This window comes from Ranitomeya variabilis, chromosome 3 (genome assembly GCF_051348905.1).
Source record: "Ranitomeya variabilis isolate aRanVar5 chromosome 3, aRanVar5.hap1, whole genome shotgun sequence".
Taxonomy (NCBI): Eukaryota; Metazoa; Chordata; class Amphibia; order Anura; family Dendrobatidae; genus Ranitomeya; species Ranitomeya variabilis.
Window position 1 is genome coordinate 523,965,825 of NC_135234.1, and position 17,999 is coordinate 523,983,823.

The following is a 17,999-nucleotide window of genomic DNA, read 5'->3' on the forward strand; positions in this document are numbered from 1 at the left end:
AATATTCACTTCTCTCCACTCACATGGGAGTGGAGAAAAGTGAATATTAATTTCTCTGAAGTAGCGGACACACATGACCGCACAGCGGCTGCGGCTGACACTGTGCGCGCTACTTAATAGCAATGAATACTCACTGCCCTCCACGCACACAGTCCCGGTGTGGAGAGCAGTGAGTATTCCAGCAGCTGTGCTCTGCTTGTAAGCAGCGCATGACATCAAAGCCATGTGCTGCGTACAAGCATAAATCAGCTGCTTGCACTGGAACAAGATGCTGCGAGGGAGCGCCGGGAATGTAAGTAGGATGGTTTATTTATTTTTATGTTTTTTTATGGGGGGCATGCATACAAGGATAGGGATGAGGAGCCATGCAGAGCAGGATAGGGATGAGGAGCCATGCATACCAGGATAGGGATAATGAGCCATGCAGACTAGAATGGGGATGAAGAGCCATGCATGCAAGGATAGGGATGAAGAGCCATGCATACCAGGATTGGGATGAGGAGCCATGAATACCAGGATGGGGATGAGGAACCATGCAGACCAGGATATGGATGAGGGGCCAAACATACAGGATAGGGATGAGGAGCCATGGATACAAGGATAGAGATGAGGCGCCATGCACACCAAGATGGGGATGAAGAGCCATGCACATCAGGATGGGGATGAGGAGCCATGCATGCCAGGATGGAGATGAGCCATGCATACCAGGATGGGGATGAGGAGCCATGAATACCAGGGTGGGGATGAGAAGCCATGCATACCAGGATGGGGATGAGGAGCCATGTATACAAGGATAGGAATGAGGAGCCATGCAGACCACGATAGGGATGAGGAGTCATGCAGACCAGGATGGGGATGAGGGGGGCATGCAGACCAGGATAGGGATGAGGAGCCATGCATACCAGGATGGGGATGAGGAGCCATGCAGACCAGGATGGGGATGAGGAGGGCATGCAGACGACCAGGATAGGGATGAGGAGCCATGCATACCAGGATGGGGATGAGGAGCCATGCAGACTAGGATGGGGATGGGGGGCCATGCAGACCAGGATGGGGATGAGGGGACAATGTATACCTGGCTTCTACTCGAGTCAATACGTTTTCCCATTTTTTTGTGGTAAAATTAGGTGGCTTGGCTTATACTCGGGTTTGCTTATATTTGAGTATATACAGTAAGTTTTACACAGATTCAATATGCAAATTGTCTCTTCAGAAAGGAAGAGGACTTGAATTCTAGTGCCACCTATAGGAAGTAGTAATCCTAAAAGTCAAGTCAATATGCCTTAGGATAAAAGCTAAACCAGAATCCCAATTTGCAGACATGGTGTATTGCAAGGCTCGTTAAAGGGTCGATATTGACTTGTTGGATTGCTACTTTCAATAGGTGGCACTAGAGTTCAAGTCCTCTTTTTGCCAGAGGAGCATGCAAGACGTTTAAGTCTCCTCATACTGGCATGCTAGGCCTGGCTTGTCACTCTAAACAAGGAGAAACCTTATCCCTTAGATCCCATTCTTAGCCTCTCACCTAGCTAAATCAGGTCTCATACCTTGCACTGAAGAGGAGAAATACCTGAAACTCCGTGTCTGCAACTTGGAATTTTGGCTCGACTTTTATCTTAAGTCATATTGCAAGGCTTATTAAAGGGTTGATATTGACTTGTAGGATTGCTACTTCCAATAGATGGCACTAAAATTCTAGTGCTCTTCCTCTCTGAAGAGGCAATTTGCATATTTAATTACCCATAGGAGAATGCATATATTAGCATGGCAGACAAGGCTTGTCACTCTCCACAAGGAGAAGCCGTACCCCTTAGATTACACAGATTCAGTATTTATGGTTTGCTAATTTTTAAGAGGGAATGAAAAATAATAATTGTGGAAAATATAAAATATTTTTGAAGGCTTTAAACATGATAAAAAGTAAGTTGTCTTTTTTAAAACCACCAACAAATTATTGTATTAAATTCCTCTTTGCCAACTGTAGCAATTTCTGTAATACACAATGATACTTCCAAGCAATTACTGGTCCTGCTGGCAACAGTTTTACCAGTTATTTTTTAGAGTATTTTCATCAGACAATTACCGATAAGACAGTGCCTGGCGAGCCTTTTGGTTAAGAAGTCAGATGTTTCTAGGTTAAAGATAGTTTTTCTCTCTCACTGCAGCAGGACAGCAGTGAGTCTCTTTCACCTTACAGAAAGAATTCTGAAGTAGTAATTAAATGGCATTGGTTATGTGTCTAGTATTAAACTGCATTCTGTTAGCACTTCCATTAACATTTTATGGGTAATACCTGTCTTAACATTTATTTAGTGTAGTGTAGATGAATTAATAGACTCGCACAATACACTACACTACATGAACAGTCACACAGGTTTAGCTAAATAAAATTTTAATAGGAGAGCTTCTTTAAAGGATCAATAAATATAGAGAGCATATAAAACTGTATTGTAAAAACAGTTTTTTCACTTACGGTAATACTTTACTCCTCTTTCATTAATTTATTTGACAAATTCCAGTTAAATCAGTGTATGTATCAACTGTTTTTACATATTCTAGACTTCTTTGTAATAATATTTATAATTTTGTTTTGTAAAGCAATTAACAATTAAATAAAAACATATTGTTTTCTTTTTTAACACAATACAAAAAATACAATCAGTAAATCAAAATTATTGTTCTAATTTTTAAAGTTGCTGAATGGCAATGTTCATCTATTCAACATAAAGTAGAGGATGCATCACGCATTTAACCCCTTACCTACATAGCACATACAGTTACTGTATTTTTTGCTTTGTAAGACGCTCCGGATTATAAGACGCACCCCAAATTTTGAGGAGAAAAAAAGCAAAAAAAACTTTTTTTTAATAAATTGGTGATGTTTCCTCCTGCTAGAGGAGGCAGGAGTGGAGCGTTGCTGCAGGCTGGGATGAGGGGTTGTGCAGGTGTCCTGTGTTGCAGGGGGGCTCCTGTGCTGCAGGGGTGTCTCCAATGCTGCAAGGGTGTCTCCGGTGTTGCAGGGTGTCTCCAATGCTGCGGGGGGCTCTGCTGACTTTTTGTGAAAGGCCAGAGCCCCCCGGCAGTTCGTCCATGCTTTCCTGTGCGGTGGACTTCGAGAAAATGGCCGCCGGGAGGCCGGGCATGCGCAGATGGAGATCTTGGGACCAAGATCTCGAGAGATGAGATCTCAGCGCTGAAATCTCATCTCCTGAGATCCCGGCGGCCATTTTCCCAGAGTCTGTCACACAGGAAAACATGGACGAACTGCCAGGGGGCTCTGGCCTTTCACAAAATTTCGGCAGAGCCCCCCGCAGCACAGGCGACTCCAGCATCACCCTGGGCAGCAACGGACAACCTGGGCAGCAGCAGCAGCAGCGGCGGACACCCCCTCATCTAAGCCTGCAATGGTAACGGTAAGCGGTATATCCGCTTTGTAAGACGCACCCCCATTTCCCCCCAAATTTGGGGGAAATAAAATGCGTCTTACAAAGTGAAAAATACGGTACGTCATAGGCTGGCTCCTGACTTTGATGCGGGCTCAGGGACTGCTAGCATATGATGGCTGTGATATTAAATTATCACCTGCCTCTAAGGCCGGGGGCACGCTAGCGAGCTTTACGAACGTATGAGAGGTGCAAAAACTACGCATTGCACACGGACCAATGATTTTCTATGGGGCAGCTCCTATCTGCCGTATATTTCTCAGCTGTATTTTACGGGCGTAGAAAATCGCAGCATGCTGCGTTTGTCAGCGTATTAAGCAAAAAATCCACCAATGAAAGTCTATGGGGGCGAGAAAAATACGGATTACACACGGACCATCAGTGTGACTTGCGAGAAATACACAGCGGTGTTCTATAGAAAAGCCGTCAATTCACAGCAGTGTACAGTAAAATCACACTGACAGGTTAGAATAGAATAGATAGAATAAATGTCTACACATAGTATATATATATATATATATATATATATATATATATATATATATATATATATATATATATGTCAGTGATATATATATATATGTATATTTCATACAGCGCTAGGAGCCTGCTAATGCAGCTGTGCTCCTGACTGTAAAATCTGGGGAATGAATTGAACGCAGGGGAACGTAACCTAGACTTGCGGTGCTGCGCCCCCTGCTGGTATAAACCCATATGAACTCTAGCGTGGGAATTTTTCTGAATATTTTCTCATGCTCGGGTTAGCAGGCTCCTGTTTGTAAAATTATTTAACCCCTTCAGATGGATTTACAGCGTGGGACATGACTGAGCTCTGGAAAGGTATGGGATATTGTTGTTTTTTTATTTTTCCTTTTTTACAGAATGAGGGTCGTCATTTGGATTAAGAGTATAATAAACTATTACAACACCCTGTGTCTTTATTTAATTAAAATACTTTTTTCATAATGTGTGTGTGTTTTATTAACCATTTACTACTATTGAATTAATAATGGATAGTCTTATTGACACCTCTCCATTATTAACCAGGCTTAATGTCACCTTACAATAGCAAGGTGGCATTAACCCTTTATTACCCCATATCCCACAGCTACTGGGGAGTGGGAAGAGAGTGGCTAAGTGCCAAAATAGGCGCATCTTACAGATGTGCCTTTTCTTGGGTGGCTGGGGGCAGATGTTTTTAGCCAGGGGTGGGCCAATAACCGTGGTCCCTCTCTAGGCTATTAATATCTGCCCTCACTCACTGGTTTTCCCTCTCTGGCAGAGAAAATTGTGCGGGAGCCCACGCCAGTTTTTTCCGTGATTTAACCCTTTATTTTAACAGCTAGAGCCCAAAAATTTTGCACACACACACACACACACACACTACTAACATTAGTAGTGAGGAATATGCAAAAAAATGGATATGAAAAGGTTTACTGTATGTAAACCATGTCTCATATCACGTCGGGTTTGGGAAGGAGAAAGCAAAAGCCGGCAATTGAATTACCGGCTTTTCTGCCATCTAGCGCTGTATGAAATATAAATATATGTATATATATGTGTCTCACTGACATATATACAGTATATAAACTGTATATATATTTTCACGAATAATTGAGCCCATGGATCCATTATATGTCCATTTTGCAAGTCGGATAGAAAATCTCACTGTACGGATGCCATGCGGATTACATACGGAGGATGACATGCATAAAATACGCTGCCACACCCTGCCTACGGATGACATACGGATCACTGTTTTGGGATAATTTCTGCGTATTACGCATGTAAAATAAGGACCGTATTTCCCTTCGCTGAGTGTGATCCCGGCCTAACAGCCACACATGTCATTTTCAGCACACCGACGGGGGGGATCACGTCATTCTGTGAGCCCATCAGTGACCTCCCGTGACACAATCGCGGGGTGCTGATGGGTTGCCATGATGGCCTGGGGTTTACTGAAGACCCTTGTGCTTGTCAAGATGGAACTCCTGTGAACGCCAATTTATAAGAGACTGCAATTTTTCCTGTGTACAGAAATACTGCGGTTAATTTTTAATTTTAATTTGAAACTTTTTTACTTTTATTTTGTATATTTCCTTTCATTTCCACATCACACTATACCCTTCACACACCATATCATTCACCTGGTACTACGCCACCTTTTTAGCTATTTGGACTCGATACATCATGGCACTTGACATCGCACTTTATATATATATATTACACACATCATAATAACATTTGTATCAGATAATAAGATTGTAACTGTATAATATAATCTTATCCACACTAGATATTTAATACTATTTCACACTACACACATTATGTTTTGGCTTTAAAATACAAACTTGTTCCGCCCCATTTGAACACTGTTCACCACTGTGAGAGACATATATACTATTGCCTATAACACCCTTTTCCAGGGTTGAGCGCATCAGCGGTCCTCAGCAACTTCTGGTCCTGCTACTTAAAACTGCCAAACGTTCCATGCTTGCGTTCCAACGCATGGAAACTGGAAGTAACTATACTATCAACGAGAGACCAGCTAAAGCTGCATGCGCCGACATTTCCCTGGATACTTGAATATCTTCTACACGTGGCATATTTGCATTTTGGGATTTAAAGAGACACCTGGAAGAAGCGTGGCGAAACGGCGGCAGGGAGTGCTAGCTACGGGACATGCAGACCCTTTCCTTTTAGAGTCTTTACAGCCGTAAGTAAATTCACATCTAACTAATAATCAGACATTGATAATTACATCCACGGTGATCTCTGATTACACTCAGCTTAAGGCTGAAATATAGTCCTTGGTTTACATTGGCATTGCACTTTAGCCTAATACATCACATCCATAATGATCCCTGATCATATTACATTTTAGGCTGAAACACGTTTCCTGGTTTACACTGGCACTTGCACTTTAGCTTAAATATTATTGATGTCTTTTCATTTGAATTGATTTAGGAGCACATTTCCAGCTATTTATATATGGATATCTGTGCACGATCTCTATATGTTTGAATTAGGCAATCCCTGCTTATTTTTAAGACATTTTTTAAAACATGAATTTTCAATTAAAATTATATATTTCAATAATATTTGAAGCATATGTCCCTTCCTAACCTGAGACTATATTGGATATAATGATTGGATGATTGCAGGTTCCAATCTCCTAAGGGGACTAACAAATAGAGTGAAAGGTTAAAAAAATTGTTTTAAAAATATACAAAAAAATATAAAATCTCAATTAACCGCCCTATCACCCATTAAAAAAATATACACATATGTGGTATTGTTACATCCCTTCTGGGAATTCACCTCTACAAACCAAAAGGGCCAGAAATAGTGACTCCCTCTTTGGAGAACTCAATGTGGCTGTGAATTTCATGGCCCCACATTCATTTCAGTGAGCTTCATGTGGAACGTCCAGCTGATTGCTGACCAGCTGAATTCTAAAAGTAGGTAGCCCATTAAGACAGTCACTACATAAGTACAACAGGCAATTTGTTAAGTCATACATAAAAAGCACAGTAAGATTTATACTATCACATCATTATACAGCAAATTTAATGTAAGCATTTCCCTGAAATAACCTTTTCTTAGGGAACACTGAATAGATGAATAAACACTGAAAAGCATGCAAACAACTGACTTGGAGTACTGTAATCCGTCAGAACTTATTACCGTGCTTAGCTGAGTGAGTGGGATAGCGTGGAACAATATGACATCAATGGCATTCAACTTGTGATGTTTCATTAATGTCATAATATGTCAAGCAGGAATTTTTAGTTCTTAAATGTTTGTATATTATCAGAAGTAAACGGCTATAAATTTCTGCTAACAGGACAAAGTCAGCATTTGTGAGGAGCCAAAGAATTCCTTGTATGTGTCTCCCTTTAAAGAGGTCCCAGGTTCATAGAGACCAGATTTTGCTTTCATTTTATTCCCTCTGCTCCATATGGCTCCAGAGATATGGGCCTTTTTAGCGCTAATTTTTATGGTCTTGACAAAGGGGGCATGGCTCACAGAGTGATAATGCAGAGCAGCCTAAAAACAAGCACCCAAAGAATCATGGGAGACAATTAGTAAAGAACGTAAAAATTAGCACTTAAAAGAGAATCTTTCAGCACGTTTTTGCTATGTAAATGGATGGCAGCATGAGATAGGGGCTGAGACACTAATTTCTGCGATGTGTCACTTTTTATGCTGTGTACTGTTGTTTCAATACAATAAATGTTTTATCAGCCGGACTGGTGCCTAGTCTAACTCCGCCCACAACACCGATTAGTGGCTTCCTGTCAATATACAATGCAATATGCTACATCTAAAAAACACTGATTGCATCACAATTGCTTAGCAGCAGTAGAGCAATGTAAAATATTTGGATGTGCGGTCCATGTCCCTTTTTTCATAATGTGAGAAAGAATGTTAGTAGTCAATTTAAAAACTGCAGGTCCGTGTGGCTTCCTGCTGCATCATGGCAATGCCCCATCCTCCTGGTGGCTGCTACCAGCAGTAGTGTTTTCATGTAAATACTGTATCCACGAACTGACAGCAAGTAGAGATGGTGAAACTATGAGGAATTGATTTTATTATTCTATGATTCCGTTCCATTTGTGAAATATTGGACATATAATAATGGATACTGAATATAATATATATAATGTACGTGTATTTAAATTTATATTATTAAAGGGAGCCTGTCAGCAGGATTTTGCTAAGTGAACTACAGACACTATCAGATTGGCATTGTTAAACAAACAGTTTGTCTCTATAATGAGGAACATGTTTGTGCGTCGGGGCAGCCTGTGGGCAGGTCTCTACTTGGTTTCTCTGGCTTAGAGCAGGAGATAACACTCTGCTTACAGTCCCACCCTGGAGCGCAAGCATATCATTAACTGAAAACTTCTAACACTGATTACACTAGAACCACAAGACAGATTTCTTCGCCCCAGGTATCACTTTAACACTGCCAACCTGACAGTGTCTGTAGTTTACTTGGCAAAATCCTGCTGACAAGTTCACTGTAATAATCTGAATATTTAAAGGGGTTGTCTCAATTGTTTGTAAAATCGCAAACCACTTGTAAAATCAAACACACTTGCTACCGTCCTCTTCTAAAAGACCATCTCTAGTCTCAGAAATGGTTAGAATTCTTTTATAGTTTACGTTCATTGTCTAGGTTACCAGCCACCGCTGACCAATTTCCTAGGCAAGGAGCGCAGCACTTACAAGTTCTTTCCTATAGAGCTTCACAGGCTCTAAAGCTGCCTAAGCACTGGAGAGGACATACTTTGGGCAGCGACATAACCATGTTACTGGTTTGTGAGGCGAATGGACAGATGACCCTGGAGGCCTCTTCCAACTCTAATATTCTATGATTCTATCTGTTAGTCATCGAGAGTGCATTGCCTCCTGGCAAGGCTGGGGAGAAGTGCACTCCTGAAGAAAAACATGGACAAAAACTTTTAGATACAGTTTGAAAAATGTAATTCATGTGGAAGTTGCTAATTTTCTTTAGCATCTATGCACAGGTTTTGGTGATAGTGCTGCTGTAGAGCTGGTACTAATATAATCAGCTAGAGAGCTAAAAATAATCCAACATACCATACATTTTAAACTGTCACTACTTACTCAGGATGGGATGTCTTAATAAATTTATGAAAAAAGTATACAATAGGCTATTTTAACTTGTAAAAGAGAAATTGACAGAACAATATGTATGATCTGTGTGCAGAGGTGTTAGATATCGATATATAGACTCATACGAATAAATCTACATATGACAGATAACATGAGGCTTCTACAACACAAGATGCTATAACACAATATTGAAACATTTGTTTCATTGCCTTCTCGCCATGTCATAAAAGAATTTGGAATTGGTTAGACTATGGAACTGATAGTAGATGGCTCAAGCAATAGATCAACTAGCTAAAAATAGGGAAAAACATTAAAGTTGTCAAAGTGTAGGGGGTTTAGGAATGTTTCAATAAAATGAGGAGTATTAAAATTTTTGGGTCATCCAGGTCAAGAATGGCTGCACAAGTAATATAATGTTCACCGACGGTCATGCTCCGGGACCAAATTGGACAGTTAATGGAATACTTCAATGCTTGCCCTTCTGATTTTTTCAGTGTTCTTCCATACACAAGTCTTCAAAAATATACAGATGAGTGAAAATAATTTAAAATACTTGATTGTAATTATACATCAAAATCTATATAGAATATACAGTTGTTCTCAAAAGTTTACATACCCAGGCAGAATGTTTTATTCCGTGACCTTTTTTCAGAGAATATGAATGATAACACCAAAACGTTATCTCCACTCATAATTAGTGGTTGGGTGAAGCCATTTATTGTCAAACTACTGTGTTTTCTCTTTTAAAATCATAATGACAGCCCAAAACATCCAAATGACCCTGATCAAAAGTTCACAAACCCTGGTGATTTTGGCCTGATAACATGCACAGAAGTTGACACAAATAGGTATGAATGACTACTAAAGGTAACATCCTTACCTGTGACCTGTTTGCTTGTAATCAGTGTGTGTGCATAAAAGTTGAGTGAATTTCTGGGATCCAGACAGACTCTTGCATCTTTCATCCAGCCACTGACAATTCTGGATTGTGAGTCATGGAGAAAGCCAAAAAATTGTCAACGAATTTACGGAAAAAGGTAGTTGAACTGCATAAAACTGGAAAGGGATACAAATATATATCCAAGGAATTGATAATGCCAATCAGCAGTGTTCAAACTGTGATTAACAAATGGAAAATCAGGAGCTCTGTAAAAACAAGACCACAGTCAGGGAGACCAACAAAAATTTAATCCACAACTGTCAGGAAACTTGTTCAGGATGCAAAGAAAAACCTACAAATAACATCAGCTGAAATACAGGACTCTCTGAAAACTAGTGGTGTTGCTGTTTCGAGATGCACAATAAAGAGGCACTTGAAGAAAAATGGGCTGCTTGGACGAGTCGCCAGAAGAAAGCCATTACTGTGTAAATGCCACAAAGTATCTCGCCTACAATATGCAAAACAGCACAGAGACAAGCCTCAAAACTTCTGGAACAAGGTAATTTGGAGTGATGAGACCAAAATTGAACTTTATGGCCACAACCATAAACGTTACATTTGAAGAGAGGTCAACAAGGCCTATGATGAAAGGAACACCATTCCTACTGCAAAGCTCGAAGGTGGATCGCTGATGTTTTAGGGATGTGCGAGCTACAAAGGCACATGAAACATGGTCAAAGTTGAAGGAAAGATGAATGCAGCACGTTATCAGCAAATACTGGTGGCAAATTTGCACTCATCAGCCCGGGAGCTGCGCATAGGGCGTACTTGGATGTTCCAACATGACAACGATCCAAAACACAAGGCCAAGTCAACCTGTCATTGGCTACAGCAGAACAAAGTGAAGGTTCTGGAGTGGCCATCTCAGTCTCCTGACCTCAATATCATTGAGCCACTCTGGGGAGATCTCAATCGCGTAGTTCATGCTAGACAACCCAGGAATTTACAGGAACTGGAGGCTTTTTGCCAAGAAGAGTGGTCAGCTTTACCATCTGAGAAAATAAAGACCCTCATCTACAATTACCACAAAAGACTTCAAGCTGTCATTGATGTTAGAGGGGGCAATACACGGTATTAAGAAATGGAGTATGTGAACTTTTGATCAGGGTCATTTAGATGTTTTGGGTTGTCATTATGATTTAAAAAGAGAAAACACAGTAGTTTGACAATAAATGGCTTCATCCAACCACTAATCAAGAGTGGAGAAAAAGTTTTGGTGTTGTCATTCATATTCTCTGAAAAATAGGCCAAGAAAGCAAACATTCTGCTGGGGTATGAAAACTTTTGAGCACAATTGCAATATAATTCTAGAATGTGTGGATGTTATATGCACTCTCAAGGCTCTATGTTTCTGTTTTGTCACTAAATTAAATATTCAGTAACCTTTAAGATTTTTCCTTTTCTGTTAGTTATTAGTGATGAGTGAACGTGCTGGGATAAGGTGTTATGCGATCATGCTCGGGTGCTATCTGACTGTCTTCAGCGTGCTCCAATAACATGTTCAAGTCCCTGTGACTGCATTTCTCACAGCTGTTGGACTGTCTCAACACATGCAGGGATTGCCTGTTTGTTAGGCAATCTCTGCATGTGTGGCAGCTGTCTTAGGCTGGGTTCACACTAGCATTCGGCACGGCTGCGGATGGCAGCCTTCTTCCTCTGTTAAGCCCTGCCCACTGCCGCACCTCTTCCTTCAGCTCCGCCTACTTCTGCATGCGTCCTGCCTACCCTATATTTAACATTGGGCATGCAGACCATGCGGATGTATGCGGATGCCTGTGCATGCATAGTTTCGACGCTGCGCTGAACTGCGTGGAATGCAACATTTTGCATTTTGTTGCGGTCGGCGCAGGGAACGCTAGTGTGAAACTAGCCTAACAGCAGCGAGACATGCAGGTGCAGAGCCTCGATCATGTTATTGGAGCATGCCGAAGACAATCAGATAGCACCCGAGCATGTTTGGATAACATCTTATCCGAGCACGTTTGCCCATCACTATCAGTCGTATATTTTTGCACTCTCACAAATGCTTTAAGGGTTTATATACATATTATATACAAAGTTTGTTGGACGTTTTGAAAATTATGTTAACTACAGCAAAAGCACTAACATTTTGTTGGTGATTCATCACTTGCTGTGAATTATTGTAGTGCAATGTAATTTTTCCATTATTCAGCAAAGGAAACATTTGAGACACTGGTAGGGTATTATGACCCGGACCCCCACTTATCTGCTTATGATAAAAGGGACAAAACATATAAAAAAATCTCCCAAAGGTTAAGTTACTCTTTAAATGTTTAATAATGTTACTGACTGCATCGAATCAATGCTGTGGTTCCTGTATTGTCCAAAGTCAGATGATCGCTGTTAACAAAAACTCCAAGCATCTCATTACCATGGTTCAGTGTGATATTGGGAGTTGTAGGTTCCAGCTATATAAATGTATATGGTAGGGGCTGACGTGACATTCCAATTGATCACTGTACTAAGTACTGTGTCCATGTACTCATGTTGGTACTTGTGTAGTAGTTTAACCCCTTTCTGCCAGCTGACGGAATAGTACGTCAGCTGGCAGAACCCCCGCTTTGAGGTGGGCTCCGGCGCTGAGCCCACCTCAAAGCCACGACATGTCAGCTGTTTTGTACAGCTGACATGTGCGCGCAATGAGCGCGAGCGGAATCGCGATTCGCCCGCGCCCATTAACTAGTTAAATGCCGCCGTCAAGCGCTGACAGCGGCATTTAGCTAGCGCTCCCAGCCGCGCGGCCGGAAGTGCTCGCACCGCTGACCCCGTCACATGATCGGGGGTCAGCGGTGCATTGCCATAACAACCAGAGGTCTCCTTGAGACCTCTATGGTTGTTGATGGCCGATTGCTTTGAGCGCCACCCTGTGGTCAGCGTTCAAAGTACACCTGGATTTCTGCTACATAGAGGTGATCTGTACTTCACCTCTATGTAGCAGAGGCGATCGTGTAGTGCATGCTTTTAGCCTCCTATGGATGCTATTGAAGCATGCCAAAATTAAAAAAAAAGTGTTTAAAAATATAAAAAAAAATAAAAAAAAGGGTAAATAGAGCAAAGGGTCTATTGCTAAAGCAGGGGTGGGGAACATCAAGCCCCAGGGACATTTACGGCCCTCGATGACCTTTTATCAGGCTCCCGAGCAGATTCTCAGAGACCGCATTCTTTGGCAGGGAGCTGTATTTTGATTACAACAAGCTCATTAATTTCTTTTTGCTCTGTTAGCACACAGACACAGTGTCCACTACTGAACACTGAAGGGCATGCAATGAAAGATTACGTCCTGAAACCAGTGCCAGAGTCAGGATGTACTTTGTGGGCGGAGTTTGTACGGCCCCCGAAGGATAGTATAAATATCCATATGTCCCTTGGCAGAAAAAAGACTCCCCACCCCTGTGTTAAAGGAAAACTGTCATGTCAGATAATGCTTTTAACCTGCAGCTATAGGGTTAATCTGCAGGTTAATACTTTTAGGAAGCTACCCGGCCATTGCACTGAAAGTGTGGCATATGAGAGAAAAGTAATTTTATTCCTCGAGGGGAACTGCTGGCTTTCAGTCACATAGGTGTGTCGGGGAGGCAGCAGTTCCTGCAGTGCTGAGGTGTACTTACGGCCACCACAGTGACTGTAGCTGAGCTGACACACCTTTATGACAAAGCCAGCAGCTAAGCGGAATAAAGTTCATTTTCTTCAGGTTGCCGCACTTCCAGTATTGCCCTTGGGCACCTTCCTATTGCTATTAACTTGTAGATTAACCCTGTATCTGCAAGTTAATAGCATTATAGAATGTGACAGGTTCCCTCTAATGATCACTCTGTGTGTATGGAAGCACGGTCGGCCTGTCTAAACAGGGTAGTAAACTTCCGGTTGTTGACTAGTCTAATTGTACCCTAAGCAAAAATGCCTGATAAAGAGCCTCCAGTAGTGGGTAAAGTTCTGTTAAATTTTACCAAGGTCTACAACTTGATGTTTTTGTATCTGTCTTGTCAAGTAATTTTTATTGTCTATAACTAGAAAAAAACATTAGATGTAAAGCTTGACTGAGCTAATTTACTTTGATGCCTAATGTATAATTTGTTTTATTCATAGAAGAATACTAATATAAAAAAGCCTAATATGGCAAGGTCTCCTTCATCTACCCCAAATTTTCACATCATAATTTAGCCAAGAAACCAAAGAATAGTCTTTGTTACACATAAAGAAATTTCATTGTACAGACAAAGCATAAGTAATAATGCTTAAGACGGTGTAGATGTGGCAGATTCACTTTAGAGTGAATCTGCAGAAATTCTGCCACTTACTATAACAAATGCAAATAAAATAGCAATATATTATAGCTTACACGGCTGCCTTTTTCTGGATAACACTGGCATCCTCCACTGCAATCTCGTCCACCACAGGGTCCGGTGTATGACTTGCCACCCTAAGAACAAAATACAGGGGAAAGGTGAATATACATTTTTTAATGATTGCTCTGTTAAGCATATATGTATTTAATTGATCTTCAATTATGTTCTAGATATGACTAAAGAACACTGCACATGGAAAAATGACTATTAGGTTGGTTGAGGTCATACACTATAAGGACAAAGGTATTAGGACACCTACAGGAGCTTTTATGACACCCTACTCTAAAACTATATTCTTTACTACAGAAAACTGCTGCAGGTTGTGACTGGCTGCACTGGTCAGGTAACTTGAAGAGCACATCATTAGATTTTTTTTCTGACATGCCCTTCTAGTCACCTGATTTCTACAGCCAATCACAGGCTTCAGCTGCCCTTTTACTTGTGAACGGAGCAGGCGTTTTCCTCTATTGGACAATCCCTTTCCGTGTTGACCATATTGTCTACCCGCTTACAGAAAAAAAGAAGCTGCAGTCATTGTCTTTACATTGCAGTACTTCATCATCATAAAAGGGAGCCTTTTGCTTAATCAGTGTCAATGCTGCTGTAAACATAGAGCTACTAGACAATTACCGTATTTCATCTCTAAATTCTTTACCTCTCTAAACTATTATCTATCTAATTAGCTCTCTATCTTTCTCTCAACTTGATGTCCGTAACTCACCAGGAAAGCAGCAAAAGCCTGTAGTAACCCATGCCTCATCATACTATAACCCATACTGAAATTGATTAAAGAGAACCTGACACCTAGTTCATGCTGCCCAAACTGCATGTAGCATGAGGAATCAGAGCCTGGATGAACAATTGCAGGCAGATATATTTTTCTCTGAAGTGCATTTCAGAGAAAGTATACTTTTCCCTGGACATCTTCTCTTAGCTCCACTGCAGATGATTGACATGTCTCTTCCATAGCAAGAGACCTACCAATTGCCTTTAGAAGTGCTGAGAAAAGCTGATCAGGAGCAGCTATGGTCTTCAGATCCTTAAATTAGATTTTCTCTGAAAGTTCGGAATGCTTCAGAGAATAATATACCTGCCTGAACTACACCTTGGAACTACAGCCAGGGTCCCTCTCCTCGTCTCACATTTCCCTTTCCAACCTGGCCCATTACCTCTCTATCTAGAAAACTTGGTGCCGTAATTTTAGGCGTCCTGTCCCAGGATTCGTCAATAGTGCATCACTCTGTCCTTCTGTCACTTCTTCTTTCTCTACTCTTTGTTCTCACCGTCCACTGCCTCACGTCAGGGACACCCACGTCAAGCAGCTTTGCTGACTAGTCAGACCTTAGGTCTGCTTCTGTTGCACACTGGGCCCCATCAGTTGTCCTGACAGGAAACTGTCTGTCTCTTCACTTTAGAACCTCCCACTTTGGGCTAGTCCCAGCTATTAACTCTAACTCTCCCTATTGTAGGGCCAAATACAATCCATCACTAATAACGAATGTCACAATACAAATTACACATGACAACAAGACCTCAAGAGGGAACATGGACAGCATGTTTATCTCCTTATACACTCACCGACCAATATATTGTGTTTGGAGATAATACTTTATGTTGATAGGTGAAATTAAGACATACAATTAGTCTCTCTTTCTTATATTCTTTTTTATTGCTGAGGTTCTACTTAAGGTTCTATGTAAACGATGGGTAAACCACTACACAGTAGTATATATATAGAAAGAACAAAGCGTGCCTATTGATTCTTGTATGTAAGAATGGTCCATTGTCTTTTGCTTACTTGAAATACAATGCATGAATTCAAAGAACAAAATATTATATCTTTAAGGCACATAAACTGTAATTTTCACTGTCTTGGTGGGAGGAGAGTACATTTTGTCTTAATATCATGCACTTATAATGTGCCAGGAACTGTCTAAAAAAACCATATCCAGTAAAACAAGTCTTTTATTTTAAAAATTGAAAAATGTTAGGAAATTCCTGTAGATGAGATCATCTAATTTTTTTTTACCATATTGACTAACGTAATTCCTGGGACTAAGCATTCTTAGTGGATGTCCATGGTTAAAGTACACTTACACAGAAAGATTACAATCTTTCTATAATTTATATATATATATATATATATATATATATATATATATATATATACACTCACTGGCCACTTTATTAGGTACACCTGTCCAACTTCTTGTTAACACTTAATTTCTAATCAGCCAATCACATGGCGGCAACTCAGTGCATTTAGGCATGTAGACATGGTCAAGACAATCTCCTGCAGTTCAAACCGAGCATCAGTATGGGGAAGAAAGGTGATTTGAGTGCCTTTGAACGTGGCATGGTTGTTGGTGCCAGAAGGGCTGGTCTGAGTATTTCAGAAACTGCTGATCTACTGGGATTTTCACGCACAACCATCTCTAGGGTTTACAGAGAATGGTCCGAAAAAGAAAAAAAATCCAGTGAGCGGCAGTTCTGTGGGCGGAAATGCCTTGTTGATGCCAGAGGTCAGAGGAGAATGGGCAGACTGGTTCGAGCTGATAGAAAGGCAACAGTGACTCAAATCGCCACCTGTTACAACCAAGGTAGGCCTAAGAGCATCTCTGCATGCACAGTGCGTCGAACTTTGAGGCAGATGGGCTACAGCAGCAGAAGACCACACCGGGTACCACTCCTTTCAGCTAAGAACAGGAAACTGAGGCTACAATTTGTACAAGCTCATCAAAATTGGACAGTAGAAGATTGGAAAAACGTTGCTTGGTCTGATGAGTCTCGATTTCTGCTGCGACATTCGGATGGTAGGGTCAGAATTTGGCGTAAACAACATGAAAGCATGGATCCATCCTGCCTTGTATGGAGCATCTTTGGGATGTGCAGCCGACAAATCTGCGGCAACTGTGTGATGCCATCATGTCAATATGGACCAAAATCTCTGAGGAATGCTTCCAGCACCTTGTTGAATCTATGCCATGAAGAATTGAGGCAGTTCTGAAGGCAAAAGGGGGTCCAACCCGTTACTAGCATGGTGTACCTAATAAAGTGGCCGGTGAGTGTATATATACAGGGGCATGTAAACGTTTGGACACCCCTGGTTAAAATTACTGTTATTGTGAACAATTAAGCAAGTTGAAGATGAAATGATTTCTAAAAAGCCTAATGTTAAAGATGACACATTTCCTTTGTATTTTAGACTATATATATATATATATATATATATATATATATATATATATATATACTGTATATACAGTATATTTTCATCTTTTACACTTTAAAAATTACTAAAAAAAAAGTGGGCTGATGCAAAAGATTCCCAGCCCCGCAGTGTGAATACATCATAACACACTGCGGGGCGGGATCTAGGGCCTCCGCTACACGAAGGCGCAGGCACCTGATATCCATTCACAGGTAGCGCCGATAACTCATTGCAGAGCGCAGGTGCCGGTGACGTCAGGAGAAAGAGAAGAGGCAGCGCACGGAGGACAGAGTGGGATGATGGATGGGTGAGAGGCGGTTGAGTTAGGGGGATAAAACATACCTCCCTGACTCAATAGAGGTATGGCGGGAAATTTATAAAAGTCATTATTT

The 17,999-nt window shown here is 41.0% G+C and overlaps 1 protein-coding gene across 1 annotated transcript in view; it reads right to left on the reverse strand.

The window, feature by feature from the left end:
• The window catches only part of COL4A2 (collagen type IV alpha 2 chain), a 320,821-nt gene that overhangs the window by 240,410 nt on the left and 62,412 nt on the right, over window positions 1-17,999 (reverse strand). Inside the window, exon 4 of the mRNA XM_077297013.1 lies at window positions 14,390-14,470. Coding sequence (XP_077153128.1) covers window positions 14,390-14,470 — 81 coding nt within the window. The remainder of the gene's footprint in view (window positions 1-14,389; window positions 14,471-17,999) is intronic.